The following is a 21429-nucleotide window of genomic DNA, read 5'->3' as shown; positions in this document are numbered from 1 at the left end:
GATCAACTAGAAAAACTGACAATGAACCTTGGTCAGACCACACTACTGCCTTCGGCATGGTAGCACAGTGGTTAGCACTGCTGCTTCACAGCTCCAGGGACCTGGGTTCGATTCCCGGCTTGGGTCGCTGTCTGTGTGGAGTTTGCACATCTCCCTGTGTCTGCGTGGGTTTCCTCTGGGTGCTTTGGTTTCCTCCCACCGTCCAAAGATGTGTGGGTTAGGTTGAGTGGCCATGCTAAAATTGCCCCTTTGTGTCCTGAAATGCATAGGTTAGAGGGATTAGTGGGTAAATATATAGGGATATGGGGTAGGGCCTGGGTGGGATTGTGGTCGGTGTAGACTCGATGGGCCAAATGGCCTCTTTCTGCACTGTAGGGTTTCTATGATACTGTGAATAAGTCTCCATTTTATAGCAGGATATTGAGTCATTGGTGAAGTACAAAAGGATTGACAAAAATGATACCTGATGGACTTACCTTGCACTAAGTTGATCTTTCTCTATACTCTAGCTATGACTGTAACACTGCAATCTGCACTCTCTCCTTCTCTATGAACAGTATGCTTTGTCTGTATAGCATGCAAGAAACAAAACTTTTCACTGTATATTAATACATGTGACAATAATAAATCAAATCAAATTCAAAAATGAACTGTGAAGCTTTAACCATCAAAAAATACTAAACAGCTAGCTGAGGGGGTAACATGATGGAGAAGTTTAAATTAAATTAAGTTAAATTAATGAAGGGAATTGATGGAGTAGACATAAAAAAGATATCGATTTCTGGCTGACTCTTAACCATTGGTTGTAGCTGGCATTCTCCCTTGTCTTTGGCAATTCTGCAACTGGAATCACCATGGACACAGTGCAGAACCCGTTATTCTTTACAATTAACATAGCGATTTCATCATGAAACTAGAACAGCAGATTGCAAGTTAATCAGATGTAATGTCAGGTTATAGGAGTATGATGGGCCCTGGATATTTTAATTCATTCATGAGATGTGTGTGTGAGCAGCAAGGCCAGATTCCCTAATTGCCTTTAAGGGCAATGGGGGGGTGGTGGCGTAGTAGCATTGTCACTAGACTAGTAATCCAGAAACCCAGGGTAATATTCTGGGGACCTGGGTTCGAATCTCACCATGGCAGATGGTGGAATTTGAATTCAATAAAAATCTGGAATTAAAGGTCTAATGATGACCATGAAACCATTGTCGATTGACATAACAATCCATCTGGTTCACTAATGTCTTTTAGGGAAGGAAATCTGCCATTTTCATCTGGACTGGCCTACATGTAACTCCAGCAATGTAGCTGACTCTTAAATGGCATTTAAGTGTGATGGAAGACTCAGTCACCATCCATTCACCATCTTCTCAAGGGTAACTAGGGATGGGCAATAAATGCTGGTGCTCACATTCTTAAATAAATTCCGTAAAAAGTGGTGGAGAGCTTCCTTCTTGAACTGCTACAGTCCATATGGTGTAGGTGTATCCACAGTGCTGCTAAAGAGGGATTTTGACCCAGTGACTGAAGGGATGGTGATATCATTCCAGGTCAAAATGGTATTTGGCTTGGTGGGTCTTGCAGATGTTAGTATTTTTGTTGTGTCTGTTTCCCTTGGAACTTCTAGGTGTTAGAGGTTATGGATTTGGAAGGTATGTTGAAGGAACCTTGGTAAATTGCTGCAGTCCGTCTTGTAGATGGTACACACTGCTATCACAGTGCAGTGGTGATGGAGGGAACGGATTTTTAAGGTAGTGAATGATGTGCCAATCAATGGGTTGCTTTGTGCTGGATAAGGTTGAGTTTCTTGAGTGTTGTTGGGCTATCGTTCGGGCTCACTTACTGTAATCACCTCACCAGCTCAGATTCTCCCCAGTGAGAATAATGTGTGGTCCCCACCAACAGGGACCAGATGTGATGGCCTCGCTGGGAGGACTGGAGGCCATTGAAGCCCCGGGTGGTTGGGGACATGGCCGTGCAGTGCCGATGACCGCAACTCTGCCTGGGGAGCAATTGGAGATTGGGGAGGGCTGCATGTGGGGGGCGGGGGGGCTCTTGATGTCTGCATGGAGATGTCCTGATGTCCATGCAGGGGGTGGTGGGTGGGCATCAGGCAACCTCTCAGTATACTGGGAGATCGGAGCGCCTGCATAATGGCACTCCTAGAGTTCAGCGGCCGGCTTCCCCCTGCTGGCACGAATCGCATCTTGACACTTCTTTTCATCAAGTGCCATAAGTTTGCATTTCAAGCTCACCAAAAAAATGAGTCTGAAACTCTCTTGTTTTCTTGCTCATTCAGCACTAAGAATTTTTTCGTAAAATTCAACCCATAGTATTTACATGGCTGGCCCAGTAAAGTTTCTAATCAACAGTAAGCCCCAGGATGTTGATATTATGGGTTTCAGCAAGGGTAATGTGTTGAACATCAAGGGGAGATGGTTAGGTGTTGGAGATGGTCATCGCCTCATATTTTTGTGATGCAAATGTTACTTGCCACTTACCACTTAAGTTGTCCAGATCTTGATGAATGTGGGCATGGACTGATGAAGCAGCTGAACATGGTTGAGCCTAGGACACTACTCTGAGGAACTCCTGCTGCGATGTCCTGGGACTGAGATGATTGGCTTCCAGAAACCACAACCATCTTCCTTTGTGCTAAGTATGACTCCCAACGAACGGAGAGTTTTCTCCCTGATTCCCATTGACTTCAGATTTACTAGGGCTGCTTGATGCCACACTCAAATGTCAAGGGCAGTCACTCACACCTCACCTCTGGAATTCAACTCCTCTGTCTATGTTTGAACCAAGGCTGTAATGAAGTCAGGAGCTGAGTGGCCCTAGCAGAACCCAGGTTGAGCAATGGTGAGTGGGTCCCATTTGATAGCACTGTCAATTGCATTTTCCATCACTATGCTGATGAGAGAATTTGATATTAATAGTCATAGTAAATTAATGCATCACAGGAGATTGGGTGTGATGTGCCCTGGATAATGTATTAATATACCAAAGACCATGGGGAAATAGAATTTTATTGTAATGGAAACTTCGCTAAGGTGAAGACATTAAATATGAGTTCACTGAACGTAATCAGCAAAACTCCACAGCTTCTTAAAAAAATCAAAATAATTTATCTTTAAGGAATTAGCTTGAGGAGACTTCCTCTGAAATGAGTCAATACATTAATCAATTGATGGCTTTAATCAGGACACTGTGATCTCTAACTGCTGCAAGAGGCTATGTGGTCAATCAACATTTGCACAACTCCCTGTTGCTCTTCTGAGCAAAAACTCCAGAGATAGAAAGCTTATTCATTTTTCCTGTTTAATATGTTTCTCTATAAATAGAACTCTGCTGTAAATGTGGTGCTGGCGTTCATCTCATTGACCTTGTATTTTCACTGTTCTCATCAAAGCTCCTGTACTGCAACATTCAGGAACAATCATTTTTAGATGGGTTTTTTAAGTTGAAATTTTGAAAATTTACAGCACAGAAGGTGCTCATTCAGCCTACTATATCTGAAAAAGGCTATCTATCCTAATCACACTTTCCAGCTTTTTGTCCACAGCTCTACAGATTATGGCACTTCAAGTGCATATCCAAGTATTGTTTAAAATGTAGTGAGGGTTTCTGCCTCTACCACCCTATAAGGCATTGAGTTCCACACCACCATGTCCCTATGAATACACATACAAACATACAAGTTAGGAACAAGCCATTCAGCCCCTTTAGCATGCTCCATCATCCAATAAGATCCTGGCTGATTTGAATGTGGCCTCAACTTCACATTCCATCTACCCTTACAATCTTTCATTTGGGTGGAAAAATTATCTTCAACTTCCCTTTAATCCTTTAGCCATTTGCTTTAAATCTGGTTATTGAGCTCTGTACTAAAGGAACTAGGTCCATCCTATTCACTCTGGACCCTTCAAGTAAATGTCCCCTCAGCAAAGAAAACAACTTCCACCTACTCAATCTTTCTTCAAAGCTCACATCTCCATTTTTGGCAACATCCCAGTAAATCTCCTCTGTATTTATCCTGGTGGCACGATGGCACATTGGTTAGCATTGCTGCTTCACAGCTCCAGGAATCCTGGTTCAATTCCGGCCTTGGGTGACTGTCTGTGTGGAGTCTACATTTTCTCCCTGTGCCTGTGCAGGTTTCCTCCAAGTGCTCTGGTTCCTCCCACAGTCCAAAGATGTGCAAGTTAGGACTGGCAATGCAAAATTTCCCCTTAGTATCCCAAGATATATAGATTAGCAGGGTAAATACATGGAGTTACACATATTGTACATTGTGATGTACTGTGTTTACCTCTGCTCGAACGAGTCTTCCATTCAGTTCTAGCATAACCTCCCTGGTTACGTTCTTGTTCTATGCCTTGACCAGTAAAGTATTCTGTATGCCTATTTAACCACCTTATCTGCTCTCTCCTGCTACCTCCAGTAATCCCCACACAGGTAGTGCCGCTGTTGTAGAAGTCAAGGACTGAGGCTCCTGCCTGGTGGATCCCCATACCTGTCTGACACACCGTCCCTGCCCCTGATCCACCAACCAGGCTTGGATCACTACTTAACCCATGGGGTGTCACTGCCTCCTGGAACAAAGAGTTCCCCCCTCCTTGATGCCCTGCAATGTCTGTAGCTCAGACTCCAGCTCAACAACTCCAAGCAGAAGCTGCATAGGCTGCAGACATTCACCGATTGATATGATTGTCTGTGACTGCATGCTCACCTCGAACTCTTGCATACCACACTCACAGCAGACCACCTGCCCTGCCATGCCTTGTTTTTTTAATATATATAGAGTTTTCATTAACTCAATATTTTTAGTTTTATTAACTGATTAGTTTATCTAATTGAAATTTATTTTCAAAATATGAGCTATTTTTTCTAAGCTCTTAGTTGAATCCACTTCCCTAGCATAAGAAGTAAAAAAAATACTTACCAACCAATCACCTACTGTCCTGCAATGTCATTTCTTGTTTTATTTTGCTCACTCTACTTTTTAATTTGCTTTTATCTCTGCTGTTTTTGGTGACTAATGCCTCTCTGTCAACATATTTCTCAGTCCCACACACATAGCAACTAACCATATCCCTTAACCTCAATATATCCTCCCACTCTCAGCACACGTACCATGTCCCAATATGATTTTCGCTTATTGAGAATTGGGAACTAAGGGTCTGACACATACAGGGTTAATGTGGGACTGAGTACAGTACTGCCCACACAGTGATAAAAGAAGGCACATGACCCAGACCCAGGGGTTAGTGTGCTGTTGAGCAGAGACAGGGAAAAACCTAAACATGGAGAGAGTTCCTACTGTATCCTTTACTGTACATGTGTAAATAGTTATACCCGTTAATAAAGATTTACAGTTAACCTACTGGAGGCTACAAAGAATTTTTTCTGCAACTAACATCCTCCCAAAACTAAGAACCATAAACATAAGACAGTCACTAATAAAGGAATTCAGGAAATGAAAACAGAAAATGCTGGATAAACTCAGCAGGTATGGCAGCATCTGAGAAGAGAAAAACAGAGTTAATATTTGTGTGCAAGTCCACAAATCCTTGAAGGTGGCAACACAGGTGGAGAAGGTGGTGAAGAAGGCATATGGTATGCTTGCCTTTATAGGACGGGGTATAGAGTATAAAAGCTGGAGTCTGATGATGCAGCTGTATAGAACGCTGGTTAGGCCACATTTGGAGTACTGAGTCCAGTTCTGGTCGCCGCACTACCAGAAGGACGTGGAGGCATTGGAGAGAGTGCAGAGAAGGTTTACCAGGATGTTGCCTGGTATGGAGGGTCTTAGCTATGAGGAGAGATTGGGTAGACTGGGGTTGTTCTCCTTGGAAAGACGGAGAATGAGGGGAGATCTAATAGAGGTATACAAGATTATGAAGGGTATAGATAGGGTAAACAGTGGGAAGCTTTTTCCCAGGTTGGAGGTGACGATCACGAGGGGTCACGGGCTCAAGCTGAGAGGGGCGAAGTATAACTCAGACATCAGAGGGACGTTTTTTACACAGAGGGTGGTGGGGGCCTGGAATGCGCTGCCAAGTAGGGTGGTGGAGGCAGGCACGCTGACATCGTTTAAGACTTACCTGGATAGTCACATGAGCAGCCTGGGAATGGAGGGATACAAACGATTGGTCTAGTTGGACCAAGGAGCGGCACAGGCTTGGAGGGCCGAAGGGCCTGTTTCCTGTGCTGTACTGTTCTTTGTTCTTTATTTCTAGTCCATATGACCCTTCTACAGAACAGGAATTCAGAAGAAATTTCTTTACCCAGTGAATGTTTATAATGTGGAGCCCACCATGACAGTAGTTGAGGTGATTATTATAGATGCATTTAAGGGGAAGCTGGATAGACACATGAGGGAGAAAGGAATAGATGGATACACTGATAAGGTAAGATGAAGTAGAATGGAAAGAAGCTCGTGTAGAGCATAAAAACCAGCATAAACCAGACAGAGCGTATGACCTGTCTCTATGGAGTAAGCAACTAAACAAATCAGTTCTGGTAGCTGGTAAATATGTAATTATGTGAACAAGCAGAATAGTGTTCATTGGAAAGGGCTACATTGTGATTTTTTAAAAATTCGTTTGTGGGACATGGGCGTCACTGGTTGGCTAGCATTAGCCCATCCCTAGTTGCCCTTAGAGGGCAGTTGAGAGTCAACCACATTGGTGTGGATCTGGAGTCACATGTAGGCCAGACCAGGTAAGGTCAGCAGATTTCCTTCCCTAAAGGATATTAGTGAATCAGTTGGGTTTTTCCGACAATCGATAATGGTTTCATGGTCATCAGTAGATCCTTAATGCCAGATATTTTTTATTGAATTCAAATTCCACAACCTGCTGTGGTGGGATTCGAATCTGAGTCCCCAGAACATTAGCTGAGTTTCTGGATTAATAGTAACAATAAAACCACTAGGCCATTGCCTCCCCATATTTGGTTGGCAACATTACTGAGTACTCTAGCTCACGTGAAGTGCTGTTGAAACCAGCATGGAGGACAGCCGTGGGCTCCAGGCATTTCCTGAACAAAGTGATCTCTGGATCAAACTTAGAAACCCAGTGCCAAATGGAGGGAAATTAGCTACAGTGTCTTGGTGGGTAGCCTGGGGCCAATCAACCAGAAGTAGGGTGTAAATGGAGTGACGTGGAGCCTCATATACCCAAATCCTCAAAGCACTTGTCATAAGAGAGAGAAGCTTTTCACTTTAACACTAGTTAATACCAAATTAGAACAGTGCTGTCAGGTAATGGTTTCACTCAAGCATGCCCATCAAAATAAAGTTTTAATTGGTTGCCGAGTAAAACGGTCGCTTAGTGACCACCGAATACCTCTTTGGGCTACATCACCAATGCCATTAATGCCAGAGAAAAAATAGGCTGACACCCCAATGATGTAGCACAAACTGAAAAGAACTGGAACACAGATGGAGACTAAACAAGGAGGAACAGCTACCTTCAGATTAATCTAATGCTCAGCTGCTAGTCCTTCAGCAGAATGTCAGCCAAGAACACATTCAAGGTTGAATAAGCTTCTCTTTGCCACTGATAGGAAAACAAACAGCAAATTTTAAAAAACCCTGCTGGACAGTCAGGCTAAAGTGCTGAGCTAAACAATATACCTCAAATACTGATTCTGAACCAACTCATTACACTAAAAATACCAGAGAGCTGCAGTAAAGTCCTGCCATTTGTAAATTTGCTTCTCTGCACAAAACATTATGTACACTATTTCGCCAATTGTGGAACCAATGTACACTTATCCATGGCTTTCAGACAGAAAACTAATAAGAAAGGTGGAAAACATATAAAATAGAAAAAACATCTAAATGAATATTTTTTTAAATGTAGAGAAGGTGCACACTGTACATACGTTATCTGCCATGTTGCTTACTGGAGTGTTTACACCTGGGTGTCCATAGCTGTTATGAATCTATTTGTGTTTACAGTATAGTATCTGGATGAGTAAATCAGAACCAAGCAATAAATATCCTAGAAAAATGATGATTCTTGCTGAAAAAGTGACAATGTTAAATAGGTTGAAATACAGCGCTATAAAGTAACTAAAATAGTGCTACCATGTTGGTCAGGGAATACAATGTTAATGAATCTACAATTAGGTACATTAGGCACCTTCAATTAAACCTCCACCAACTTCACCCCCAGTACATTCTGCTGGAGAGTCTTATAAGGATAAGTGTAACTAATATATATGTCTCATTTTGTTAAACAGCAGGACATCTTTATATTTAATAAAAACATTGTTTTTATTGCCTTTTACTCTCTATACATATCTCATTTTTGGATGATTGGAACCTATCAAGTTGACTCCCATTATCAAATATGTTCACCGTTTGCAAATTTGGCGTTGCGATGTTTTCCAAGTGCCTAATCATCGTGAATAGTGGGACTTTACTGTGCTCCTTCAGTGAGGAACACACTCCTGCTGTGCTTTAATGCATTTGGACACAGCTTAAGCAAATATGTTTTCTTGCTATTACAGACTGTGTAGAGACAATAAGCTGACAGTTTACTCCACAGCCCTGGGGAATGAGGTCTGTATTCTGAACATAGCTGAACATTGTTTGGTGCAGAGTTTATGGTTGGTGCTGAATCCAGTCATTCTGTCAGATCACTGGTTTCCAGATAGAGATAGAACACAAGGAGTGGGAATGGTGCAGATATATATTCAGAAGTTTCAGGCTAGGCTGTGCCAAACAAGGGGTGGGTGTATTGGAACAGAGTAGTAATGATGGGGAAGGGAGATGTTGACTCTTAAAGTCTTTGGACCATAGGAACAGGAGTAGAAGAAGGCAGCTCACTATCATCTTATCAAGGGCAATATTAGGGATGGCAATAAATGCTGGCCTAGCCATTGATGCCCATATCTTATGAACAAATATTCAAAGTAGGCCCTTCAGCCCTTCAAGCCTGCACCACCATTTGGTTTTTCTTCATTCATTCTCAGGTCAGTATTTATTGCCCATCCCTAATTGTGGGTAAAATGCCTTCTTGAACTGTTGCAGTCCATGAGGTGTAGGTACATCCACATTGCTGTTAGAGAGGGACTTTCAGGATTTGGACCCCATGACAGTGATAAAGTTCCAAGTCAGTGTGGCTTGGAGGGAAACTTGCAGATGGTGGTGTTCCCATTGTGTCTGCTGCTCTTGTCCTTCTAGGTGGTAGAGGTCATAGGTTTGGAAAGTGCTGTCAAAGGAAGCTTGATTACTTCAACTCCATTTTCCCAACTTCGCTCCATATTTCTTGATAAGCTTACCCAACATAAGTCAACTGACCTCAGTCCAGTAGATAATCTGCAAAAGAAAACTATTCGATCAGCTGATCATCCGAAGTTCAGTCCATTGCTCACCTGGTTCACAGAACACAGAGATCTGAGTTGCTATCTGCCAGCTTTTGGCGAGCTTAGGTCCTGCTGGCGGAAACAGCTTCATTTTTTGGACATTTTTAACTCACCAAAAAACAGCGCAACTCTCTCCCATTTTCACACTCATTTGGCACTTAGAATTTTTTTGGTAAGATGGCCCCCCCAGAAATCTGCATGGCAAATGCGAAGTTGCTGGCAGGTCATGATGAATATGTATTTATTTCTTGGTTGTTCTTGCAGGGTGTGATACCACTGGGAGGATGTGTCGTGGAAGCAAAGGAAGAACCCAACATGCCTTTTGTGATGAAAATTTCTCACGAGGATTTTCATGTAAGTCAGACCTACCATTTGGGATAATAATAACTTGAGCATTGGGGGAAGTTGCCTTTCCTCCTCCATATCCACTTCATGAAAGGAGAAAATCAAGCTGGAACAATGGGATAGGTCAAAACAAAGGGCATTGGGTTTAGAGTTGAAAGGGCAAATTTAGGGCAGACACAGAGGGCCCTATTTTACCATTTTGATTCTAAGTGCTGGGTGGACTTGAAGCTGGGAGTGTTTCAGATCCGACTTTTAGACCCGTTCTCAGGCGCCCCCATACACTCTGCCTGCAAAAATACCAGCGATTCCGAATCGCACTGCACAAGCCAGTGGGCGGGGCTTAACTCACCCAAAATCCTGCAGCTCCAATCGGCGCCTCCAACTGCGCATGCGCAGAAATAAAATTATAGAATGCGGCTCCCCTGCCTCATCGCTCCTGGGCTGGATGATGACTCCCCCTGGTCCCCACAGACATTGTCCCACCCCTCCCCCCAACATTTCTGACCCCTTCATCCCCCCACCCCCTCCGCCACCCAGACCGATCGCGGGACTCTCCCCCCCCTTCCCCCTCATTGATCTCAGGCAGAGTGACAGCGGATCTTCCCTTCCTCCCTACTGATCTCAGCAGAGTGGTAGCGGACATCCCCTTCCCCCCCGACTGATCTCAAGCAGAGAGCCGTTGGACCCACCTCCCCCCCCGCCACCAATCTCAAGCAGAGAGAGAGCTGTCGGATGCTCAGCACTTATCTTCTCACTAACTGGAGCGCCCGAATTGGACTTTTGTGGAGCACGTCTGTTTCACGCCGATTCTGGATGGGCAAACGTGGTAAAGGGGGGAGTGCAGGTAAAGTTGGGCGTGCAACCCATTAAGTCAATTTAAATGCACACAAAAACATTTAAATGGCCATCGCACCTGTTTCGTGTGCAGTCCCAACCGTGGCCATTTTTGGGCCTTGGTAAAGGGGGAACCAGCGTGGAGGTGGGCGCGGAATGCGCTACTTGCCTCATGCCCGACTTTACCAAGCTTTCGCGCCCGAAAATGGGCACAACTTGATGGTAAAATCGGACCCAGAGGGTGGCTGAGCATATAACAAGGATCTCCTTTGAGAAACAGCCAGCAAGTGTCATGTCAGATTTGGTGTTTTGGAACCAAAACGATTCTATACATTCTACATATCCAGTTGTAGCCCGGGAATCATTTTACCTGTTCCTGCACCATTACATCTGGTATTCTCCAAGGATCTGTCTATGGCTCCCTCCTATTTCTCATCTACATACTGCCCTTCGGTGCTGTCATTTGAACAGTATTAGTTATCACATGTAGATTGACAACACCCAATTCTACCTCAGCACCATCTCTCTTAACCTCTTCACTAACGAGGTTATCAGATTGCTTATCCGACATCTCGTACTGGATAAGCAGAAATTTCCTCTAACAGAACAGTGGGAAGACTGAAATTATTCTTTTCTGTGCCCACTCCAAATTCTGTTCCCTAACTACCCGCTCCATCCTACAGTCTGGCAACAGTCTGAGACTAAACCTGTCTGTCCTACCCTCCATAAACTTAAGTTCATCAAAAACTCTGCTGCTTGTGTCTTAACTTGCACTAAGCCCCATTCACCCATCACCCCTATGCTTACTGACCGACATTAGCTCCCAGTTAAGCAACAGTTCCATTTTAAAATTCATATCCTTGTTTTCAAATCCTTCCATGACCTAATGCCTCCCCATAATTGTAATTTCCTCCAGTCCCGTAACCTTCTAAGTTACATTAGCTCCTCTGATTTTGGCTCCTTGAGCATCCCCAAGTTTAGTATCGGCAGTTGTGCCTCAAGCTGCCTCAGCCCTAAGCTCTCGAATTTATTTGTTAAACCTCTCCACCTTTCTTCCCTCCTTCAAGATGTTCTTTAAAACCTGCTCTAATATCTCTTTATTTGGCTCCATGTCAATTTTTGTTTGTGAAGTACCTTGGCATGGTTTAATATGTTTACAGCATTATATAAATACAAATTCTTGTTGCTTGGAGATCACACCAATAAACAAGAGCTAAGAATTAACAAACACATTGAACCAAGATATTGGCAGGACTATACCAACAAAGCCACTGTGGTAAACCACTGTTAAGCTTATTGCCTGTGTGTGTGTGACATGCCTGGGCATGCCCCTGCCGGCCCTGCCTGAGACTCCTCCCCCCCTGGTCCAGGTATAAAGATGACTGCCTCAGTCTCGGGACCAGTTCATCAGCATGGGTGTGCTCCAAATCTTTTGCGAATAAAAGCCTATTTGTTCTTGCATACAAACTAGTCTTTGCTTGATTGATAGTGCATCAGCCACATCAGCCTTACTTGAGTTCAGTTGGAGCTGTGTTGTTGAATTTGTTAGCCACATGTGGTTAATTGGGAATTCAGATGTGGTTCATTGCATCCTTGATTAGAAAATGGATGGTTTAATAAAAAGGCCCTGCCATCAATCATATGATCGCAATAATCATTTTTGTAGGGCATGTGAACTTTAACATTTGTGCATTTCTTACTAAAATGATAGGTTGAAAAGCAGATTGTGTGCGTGTTTTTTGATCACTGCGGCTGTGATCACTCTGTGATCACTGAATGGTGGGAGATGTTTGTTAAGTAAATAGACATACTTGAAATACATTTACCTAGATTGTGTGTGTGGTGTTTTCTACTAAAATGAATGTGACTAAAATGGAGTTGCCATAGCAACACCTAAGGTTAGGCCGTGATTTCTATTGGACAAGAGGAATTCCTGGTTAACCCTATTCATAATAATCTGGTTCATTCTCCCCCACCGCAACCACCAGAATCTTCCAACATTTATCAAAACTTAATTCCCTCATTAAACATCAAATCAGGCTGTTAAATTCAGTAACCTTGTCAACAGATATCCAGAAATCTCTCTGAGTGGTAAAAGTCAACTCGATTTTGTAAGACTTTATTTATTTTCATTTTTAATATTCTTTGTATGCCATCAGTTAAGGATGTATTATTTCAGGATCCAAAGTCATCATATAAATCAGCATGCCTTTATGAGAATCTTTATAATGACCCAGCCTCTACAATAATTAAGATTATTTGTTGCATTCTTTTATTTTAAAGATTGCTTCAGTTGAATGTTGTGGGTTTCTCAAATCACTGACATCAATGACTTCTAACAAAGGTAGTTTATTACTAAGCTCAACGGCTACAGACAGTACTTGTGTTCTGCCGAGATCCCAGGGATGACTCCCGCGCTCCCACCATGTGACCTATATAGCCACGTCATCATGATCTCACGTGACCACTTGGTCTAAAGATTCAACATCACCTGTGGACGTTTGCCTCGTCAAAATGATCATGCCAATCCCTCCTATGCCTCCAGATGTTCTCTTAGTAGGGCTCCCATTGCTAACTGAGTAGCTGTTGCCTGCCGTGGCTTTGGTCATGCTCGTGGGTCTAGTGGTTCAGCAGATGGGGCTGTAGTGTCTTCAGCATGTCTGTAACAGCTAGAAAAGTCAAAATATACAGTTGACACAAAAATATAGTGAACTGTGAGTGATAGACTTTAAGAAGACATAGATAGGTTAGTGTATTGGGGTGACAAGTGGCAGATTAAATTTAATGCAGAGAAATGTGAAGTGGAAGAAGGAGGAGAGGCAATATGATGTAAAGGGTACAATTCTAAAAAGCAGGAGCTGAGACCATGTGCACAAATAGTTGAAGGTGGCACAGCAGGTTGAGAAAGTGGTTAAAAAGGCATAGGGATCCTAAACCTATATAAATAGAAAGAGAATAAAAAGTGTAATTTTGGGTGAGAAAACCATGCTGGCACAAATCAGATTGCAATTTTCCCTCCCAATGGATCCCCCTTTGTGTCCCCCTTCATGCCCTCCTCTGGCCCCAACCCATTCATGACCCCACCCCCTTGGCACTGTCCTTTGCAGTACCCATCTGGCAGTACCCATGGTGGCACAGTGGTTAGCACTGCTGCCTCACAGCGCCCAGGACCAAGGTTCAATTCCCGGCTTGGGTCACTGTTTGTGCGGAGTCTGCAAATTCTCCCTGTGTCTGCGTGGCTTTATTCCAGGTGCCCCGGTTTTCTTTCTCAGTCCAAAAGACTTGCTAGTTAGGTGCATTGGCCATGCTAAATTCTCCTTCAATGAACCCGAACAGATGCCAGAGTGTGGCAACTAGGAGATTTTCACAGTAACTTCATTGCAGTGTTAACATAAGCCTACTTGTAATAAATAAACTGTAAACTTTAAAAATTTGGCACTGCCAAGGTGCCAGTTGACATTGTCAGGTTGGCACTGCCAGATGGACATTGTCTAGCCATGTCCCTGACTACCCAGGGCTTCAATGGCTTTCCAGTCCCCCAGAGTGGACATCACACCTGTTCTCCGTTTGTGGAGACCAATGGTGTTTTGCGCTGGGTTCCTGCTGCACTCAAGAATCAGTGAATCCTGGGAGCAGGGAGAATCCGGCCTCAAATGTACTGGGTATATTTAAATGCTCATTTTCTGGTTCCCACCCTCACTGAATAAGTCCAGGTGCGATGGCTGGGAGGATTGCAATGGGGTTGTGCCCTGGTGCTGAATGTGCTAGACCCCTGACTCATGATTCTCCGACCCCACACTGCCCCAACACAATGTGACCAGAATACCACGGACATGGAGTGCAAAGGCAAGGAGATCATGAAGTGCCTTTATAAAACTATGGTAAGGCCTCAATTGGAGTATTGTGTCCAATTCTGGGCACCACATTTTAAGAAGAATGTGAAAGCATTAGAGAGGGTGCAGAAAAGTTTTACAAGTGTTATTCTGGGGATGAGGGACTTTGGTTATGTGGATAGGTTGGAGAAAGTTGAGAGGAGATTTGAAAGAGATGTTCAACACCATGACGGGTCTAGATAGAAATAAATTGTTCCCATTGGTGGAAGGGACAGAGGACAATGACAAAATCTGGAATGCATTACTTGAGAGTGTGGCGGCAGCAGATTCAATCATGGCTTTAGAAATGGAATTGAATAAGTACCTGAGGAGAGAGAATTTGCAGGGCTTTGGGGGAAGGCCCCCTGTGGGACTAGGTGAGTTGCAGCGAGGTGGTGATGGACATGATTGGCTTCCTTCTGTGCTGTAACCATAAGACGTAGGAGCAGAAGTAGGCCATTCAGACCAATGAATCTACTCCATCAATCAATGAGATCGAGGCCGATCTGATATAATCCTTAACTCCACTTTGCTGTCTTATTCCCCCACCTATGGTACTATGATTTAGAGATTATACCTTTTTATAACTGTTCAATTTCAGGTAATCACCCAAATCTTAATTTGCAGATCATTAAAAAATACATAAACAACATTACCTGTTCATGTAATTTTTTCTCCAGACTTCCCTTTGGCATCTGAAAAATTCAGGCCTCTGTCCTTGTTGCTATCTCCACTAGGCCTCAAATCTCAGCTGCATCTATTTCTATCCTTAAGCATCCTAGTCTTCTCCTGGTACCCGTTTAAGCCCCTCCCCCCTCAGCTGTTTTTCTTCCCATCCTCCTTCCCCATTTCTTCTTCTGACGGATTCAGCTCCCTTTTGTTCTGCCCCTCTTTGCTGTTGCTTAGTCAATTGATTCCTGTAATTGCATTCCATTTCAGGGCCTCAATCCCAACCTTTGGAAAAGGAAGAGGGAAGCTTATGTAGGGATGAGGAAACAAGGTTCAGATGGCTCGATTGAGGATTACAAGTTAGCAAGGAATGAGCTGAAAAAGGGACTTAGGAGAGCTAGGAGGGGACACGAGAAGTCCTTGGCGGGTCGGATCAAGGAAAACCCCAAGGCTTTTTACTCTTATGTGAGGAATAAAAGAATGACCAGGGTGAGGTTAGGGCCAGTCAAGGACAGTAGTGGGAACTTGTGTATGGAGTCAGTAGAGATAGGCGAGGTGATGAATGAATACTTTTCTTCAGTGTTCACCAAGGAGAGGGGCCATGTTTTTGAGGAAGAGAAGGTGTTACAGGCTAATAGGCTGGAGGAAATAGATGTTCGGAGGGAGGATGTACTGGCAGTTTTGAATAAACTGAAGGTCGATAAGCCCCCTGGGCCTGATGAAATGTATCCTAGGATTCTTTGGGAGGCAAGGGATGAGATTGCAGAGCCTTTGGCTTTGATCTTTGGGTCCTCGCTGTCCACGGGGATGGTGCCAGAGGACTGGAGAATGGCGAATGTTGTTCCTCTGTTTAAGAAAGGGAATAGAAATGACCCTGGTAATTATAGACCGGTTAGTCTTACTTCAGTGGTTGGTAAATTGATGGAAAAGGTCCTTAGAGATGGGATTTATGACCATTTAGAAAGATGCGGATTAATCCGGGATAGTCAGCACGGATTCGTGAAGGGCAAGTCGTGCCTCACAAATTTGATTGAATTTTTTGAGGAGGTAACTAAGTGTGTTGATGAAGGTAGGGCAGTTGATGTCATATACATGGATTTTAGTAAGGCGTTTGATAAGGTCCCCCAGGGTCGGCTTATGATGAAAGTGAGGAGGTGTGGGATAGAGGGAAAGTTGGCCGATTGGATAGGTACCTGGCTATCTGATCGAAGACAGAGGGTGGTGGTCGATGGAAAATTTTCGGATTGGAGGCAGGTTGCTAGCGGAGTGGCGCAGGGATCAGTGCTTGGTCCTCTGCTCTTTGTGATTTTTATTAATGACTTAGAGGAGGGGGCTGAAGGGTGGATCAGTAAATTTGCTGATGACACCAAGATTGGTGGAGTAGTGGATGAGGTGGAGGGCTGTTGTAGGCTGCAAAGAGACATAGATAGGATGCAAAGTTGGGCTGAAAAATGGCAAATGGAGTTTAACCCTGATAAATGTGAGGTGATTCATTTTGGTAGGACTAATTTAAATGTGGATTACAGGGTCAAAGGTAGGGTTCTGAAGGCTGTGGAGGAACAGAGAGATCTTGGGGTTCATATCCACAGATCTCTAAAGGTTGCCACTCAAATGGATAGAGCTGTGAAGAAGGCCTATAGTGTGTTAGCTTTTATTAACAGGGGATTGGAGTTTAAGAGCCGTGGGGTTATGCTGCAACTGTACAGGACCTTGGTGAGACCACATTTGGAATATTGTGTGCAGTCCTGGTCACCTCACTATAAGAAGGATGTGGAAGCGCTGGAAAGAGTGCAGAGGAGATTTACCAGGATGCTGCCTGGTTTGGAGGGTAGGTCTTATGAGGAAAGGTTGAGGGAGCTAGGGCTGTTCTCTCTGGAGCGGAGGAGACTGAGGGGAGACTTAATAGAGGTTTATAAAATGATGAAGGGGATAAATAGAGTGAACGTTCAAAGACTATTTCCTTGGGTGGATGGAGCTATTACAAGGGGGCATAACTATAGGGTTCGTGGTGGGAGATGTAGGAAGGATATCAGAGGTAGGTTCTTTACGCAGAGAGTGGTTGGGGTGTGGAATGGACTGCCTGCGGTGATAGTGGAGTCAGACACTTTAGGAACATTTAAGCGGTTATTGGATAGGCACATGGAGCACACCAGGATGATAGGGAGTGGGATAGCTTGATCTTGGTTTCAGATAAAGCTCGGCACAACATCGTGGGCCGAAGGGCCTGTTCTGTGCTGTACTGTTCTATGTTCTTTCCAGCCCATCCCTTGATTGGAATAATTCTTATCGTTTTAATAACTGATTTGAAAATTAGAGACAGTAGTATATCAGATAATTGATATCATTTATGATTGTTCAAAAACATTAACATTAAGATTACATTCAGAGAAGCACACACAGATCCACATCTAGAAGCACCTGGGTAGAGAATTTCTTGTTTATGGTAGCTCTCCTTGAAGGTAACCGAAGTCCTTAATTAAATTCCAGTTTTGTAACTCTCCCTTTGTACAAAAACAACTTATATTTATGTAACAACTCTAATTTAAGAAAACTCCCAAGGTGCTTCCCAAAAACAATCCAAAGCAACGTTTGACACCAAGATACATGAGATATTAAGAAATATGACCAAAATCTTAGTCAAGAGATAGGTTTTGAAGAATATCTTAAAAGAAGAAAGAGAGACAGAAAGGTTTAGGGTGGGAATTCCAGATCTCAGGGCCCAGGCAACTGAAAGTGTGGCCATCTTAGGTGGATCGATTAAAATTGAGGATGCTCAGGAGCCAGGATTAGAGGAGCAGAGTACTCACTGAGGGTTGTGGGGCTGCAGGAGATTACAGAAATAGGGAAGGGTGAGTACCTGGAGGGATTTGAAAACCAGAATGAAGAAAATAATTTTAAAACAAGATGTTGCTTAACTGTGAGCCAATGTAGGGCAGCAAGCACAGGGATAGTGGATGAATGGGACTTGGCCGGAGATAAGACACAGGCAGCCAGCTTTTGGATGATTTCAAGTTTAGGAAGAATTTGGGAAGCCAGCCTGAAGGGCATTGGAATAGTCAAGTGTAGAGGTAACAAATGGATGAGGGATTCTTTGAGGGCGGCACGGTAGCACAGTGGTTAGCACTGCTGCTTCACAGCTCCAGGGTCCCGGGTTCGATTCCCGGCTCGGGTCACTGTCTGTGTGGAGTTTGCACATTCTCCTCGTGTCTGCGTGGGTTTCCTCCGGGTGCTCCGGTTTCCTCCTACAGTCCAAAGATGTGCGGGTTAGGTTGATTGGCCAGGTTAAAAATTGCCCCTTAGAGTCCTGGGATGCGTAGGTTAGAGGGATTAGCGGGTAAATATGTGGGGTGGGATTGTGGTCGGTGCAGACTCGATGGGCCAAATGGCCTCCTTCTGCACTCTAGGGTTTCTATGATTTCTATGATTCAGCCTCAGGCAAGTTAATGTAGGAATGGTGTCAGGCAATGTTGCAGAGATGGAAATAGCAGGTCTTGGTGTTCGCGTGTATCTGTTTTATAAACAAATACATATTGTCCAATTCTTGCTGAGTGTCAATGGTGTTAGGCAGTTTATCAAACAGATTGCTGAACATGCACAACCACAGCAGTCTCATCCTATCAATATCCTGGTCCATTGTCATCTCTGTATCTTTGTTCCTCCAAATCTATAGCTTTTGTCCTGGAATCTCATTGTGATCTGCCAGTGTACACGCCAAACCAATTCGAGTTTACTCATGAGGTTTAGCTATGCTACATGAGTTGTTCTGGGTTTTTTTCATGTTAAAACAATGTAAAGTAATATCTGTCTCCATTCACTGGTTGGACTCACTCACTTCACTGCTTCAATGGTTTTGAGATCCCCCTCCTCTCTCTTCTGTCTAGCCTCGCTCCACTGAGTGACTGAGTTTGAAACCAATGCATTAAATAACATGTGGCTCAGCAAATGGAATCACTGTTATCTCATCGGAGGATTTCTACCTGACTGAACGAGATCCAGTTCTTGTAGTTAATGCTGTGTTGCAAACTCAATGTACTCAAAACAAATTAATTTAATCACATGAAGTGCAGTAAATTGCGTTCAGCAAATGAATTATATAATCCATGACACGTTAGTCAATCGCTCCTTAGCTCTAACCTATTCTGTCCCACCTCCTGCTCCCGCCCCCACAACTATATAATTCATTAAATTTCTATTTCTCTTCAGTTCTGAAGAAGAAGCATACGGACTCTCAATGTTGACTCTATTTCTCTTCCCACAGATGCTGCCAGACCTGCTGAGTTTATACAGCATTTTTTGTTTTTATTTTATATTATATTAATTATATTGTTTTGAAACAGTCAGCGGAATCCCCAGAACCATAATGAGCAAATTGAATCGGGTGAAATAGTCAAGTAATTATATTATGACCCTTAAATTAATGGAATCTATTTAATGTGAGTGGAGTCAATCAAATGTGGTTCAGTGACCAGAATTTTTCCTATCCTTTCCAGATCATCACAGTTATTGACAACTCCCTTTAATACCCAACACCCTGCAGTAATCTCTTCCCTCTCTACCACTCATTATGTATCCTTACTCAAATACTGTCCTCCCCGAATTGCCAAGTCCTATCTCTGTCAACTACCCTCCGCTCTCCCAAAACCGAATCTTGGCTCCACTCGACTCCAAACAACAGAGCTGGCCATCACCTTCACAAAAGCTTCTCAAAAGCTGACACAACCAATCAACCAGAACACAGCTCTTAACTAGCGAACTGGCATTTCTAGCCGCAAGATGTTCTCAAAGCACTTTATAGCCAATCCAGTACTTTGGAAGAATAGTCACAGTTGTGGTGTAGGAAACATGGCAGTCAATTTATAAGCTCTGTTTGTGAACAGAATTCCCACTCACCTGAAGAAGGGGCTTAGAGCTCCGAAAGCTTGTGTGGCTTTTGCTACCAAATAAACCTGTTGGACTTTAACCTGGTGTTGTTAAACTTCTGACTGTGTTCACCCCAGTCCAACGCCGGCATCTCCACATCAGTCAATTTGTGCACAGACAGCAAATGAGATAAGTGACTTGTAAAAGAAAATAAATGTTTTTGACAACTGCCTGCATTCATATTGCACCTTTAACATAGTAAAATGTTCCAAGGTGCTATACAGGAAAGCTAGCAAACAAAATGCAACACCAAGCCACTTAAGGTAATATTAGATGACCAGATGACCAAAAGCTTGGTCAAAGAGGTAGGTTTTTAAGTACCATCATAAAGAAGGAAAATGAGTTAGGGAGCTCTATGCCTCTATTTATAAAGTCCATCGAAAGCTCAGGTATGATACTCTTTACAATCAAGGCTTTGTCAGAAAATTATACACAACTTGGTCATTCATATCATGCTTCTTTGAACCTGGTCCCGTGCAATATTTGGACAGTAACATCCAAACTGTCTGAACCTTAAGTCTCATAAACAACAATCCTGTGTATAAATGAGAATATCTTGAACTAACAATGACATATTGTATTGGTACATGACTCATGATTTCACTTCCAGTAAATTAGCACAACCAATTCATCTGCAATAATGTGCTATTTCTATCCACACAAGTGGGCTTAGTTAACAGAAAAGTACACTCTGTACTGAGTGCTGAATATTTTCTCATTTTAAATTTAAACTAGCCATTGGCAAATATCTATAATGCAGTATATAATAGCAGTGCAAAGTATTGTAGATGCTGGAAATTTGGAATATAAATAAAAAATGCTGGAAATACTCAGCAGGCCAAACAGCATCTGCGGAGAAACAATGTCAACATTTCGTAACCACAATCTGCATTAGTTCTGATGGTGAGTCCCTGACCTTTGTTTCTCTCTGCACAAATGCGGCCAGATGTGTTGAGCATTTCCAGCAATTAGTGGAATTTGGGAACATTTTTCCCCAAAAAACCTGTTGAGGCTGGGGTGGGGTGGGGGGATGCAATTGGCAACTTTAAGACTGAGATTGATAGGTTTTGTTGAGTAGGGGTTTTTACGGGTTACAAAATCAAGGTGGGCGGGTGGAATTACAATACAGATCAGTCATGATCTGATTGCATTGGTAGAACAGGCTGAAAGGACTGAATGGCCTTCCGCTGTTCCTATGTTTTTATATCAAGTGAAAATCAGCACCACTCCATACCTACTCCTTTATTTTGTTTCCAAGCCTTGATAATTCTCTAGGTGCAGGAACGGGAAAGCTTGAATACAGCCAGTTAATGTACACACAGCATGAACACCGCCCTTATCACATCAAAACACACGAAATTGCATCTACAACCAATGTTGAGGGTAATAAATCTTTATATTAGAC

The 21429-nt window shown here is 43.2% G+C and overlaps 1 protein-coding gene and 1 long non-coding RNA gene across 2 annotated transcripts in view; one reads left to right on the top strand and one right to left on the bottom strand.

Moving 5' to 3' along the window:
* The window catches only part of plekhd1 (pleckstrin homology domain containing, family D (with coiled-coil domains) member 1), an 85245-nt gene that overhangs the window by 17421 nt on the left and 46395 nt on the right, over positions 1-21429 (top strand). The window contains exon 3 of the mRNA XM_078233627.1: positions 9649-9738. Coding sequence (XP_078089753.1) covers positions 9649-9738 — 90 coding nt within the window. The remainder of the gene's footprint in view (positions 1-9648; positions 9739-21429) is intronic.
* Positions 13195-21429, bottom strand: part of LOC144507043 (uncharacterized) — a 44838-nt gene continuing 36603 nt past the window's right edge. The window contains exon 3 of the long non-coding RNA XR_013500009.1: positions 13195-13232. This is a non-coding gene — a long non-coding RNA (uncharacterized LOC144507043). The remainder of the gene's footprint in view (positions 13233-21429) is intronic.

Source organism: Mustelus asterias, chromosome 18, assembly GCF_964213995.1.
Source record: "Mustelus asterias chromosome 18, sMusAst1.hap1.1, whole genome shotgun sequence".
NCBI lineage: Eukaryota > Metazoa > Chordata > Chondrichthyes > Carcharhiniformes > Triakidae > Mustelus > Mustelus asterias.
Note: the sequence above shows the minus strand (reverse complement) of the source record. Positions and strands in the feature narration are given on the sequence as shown.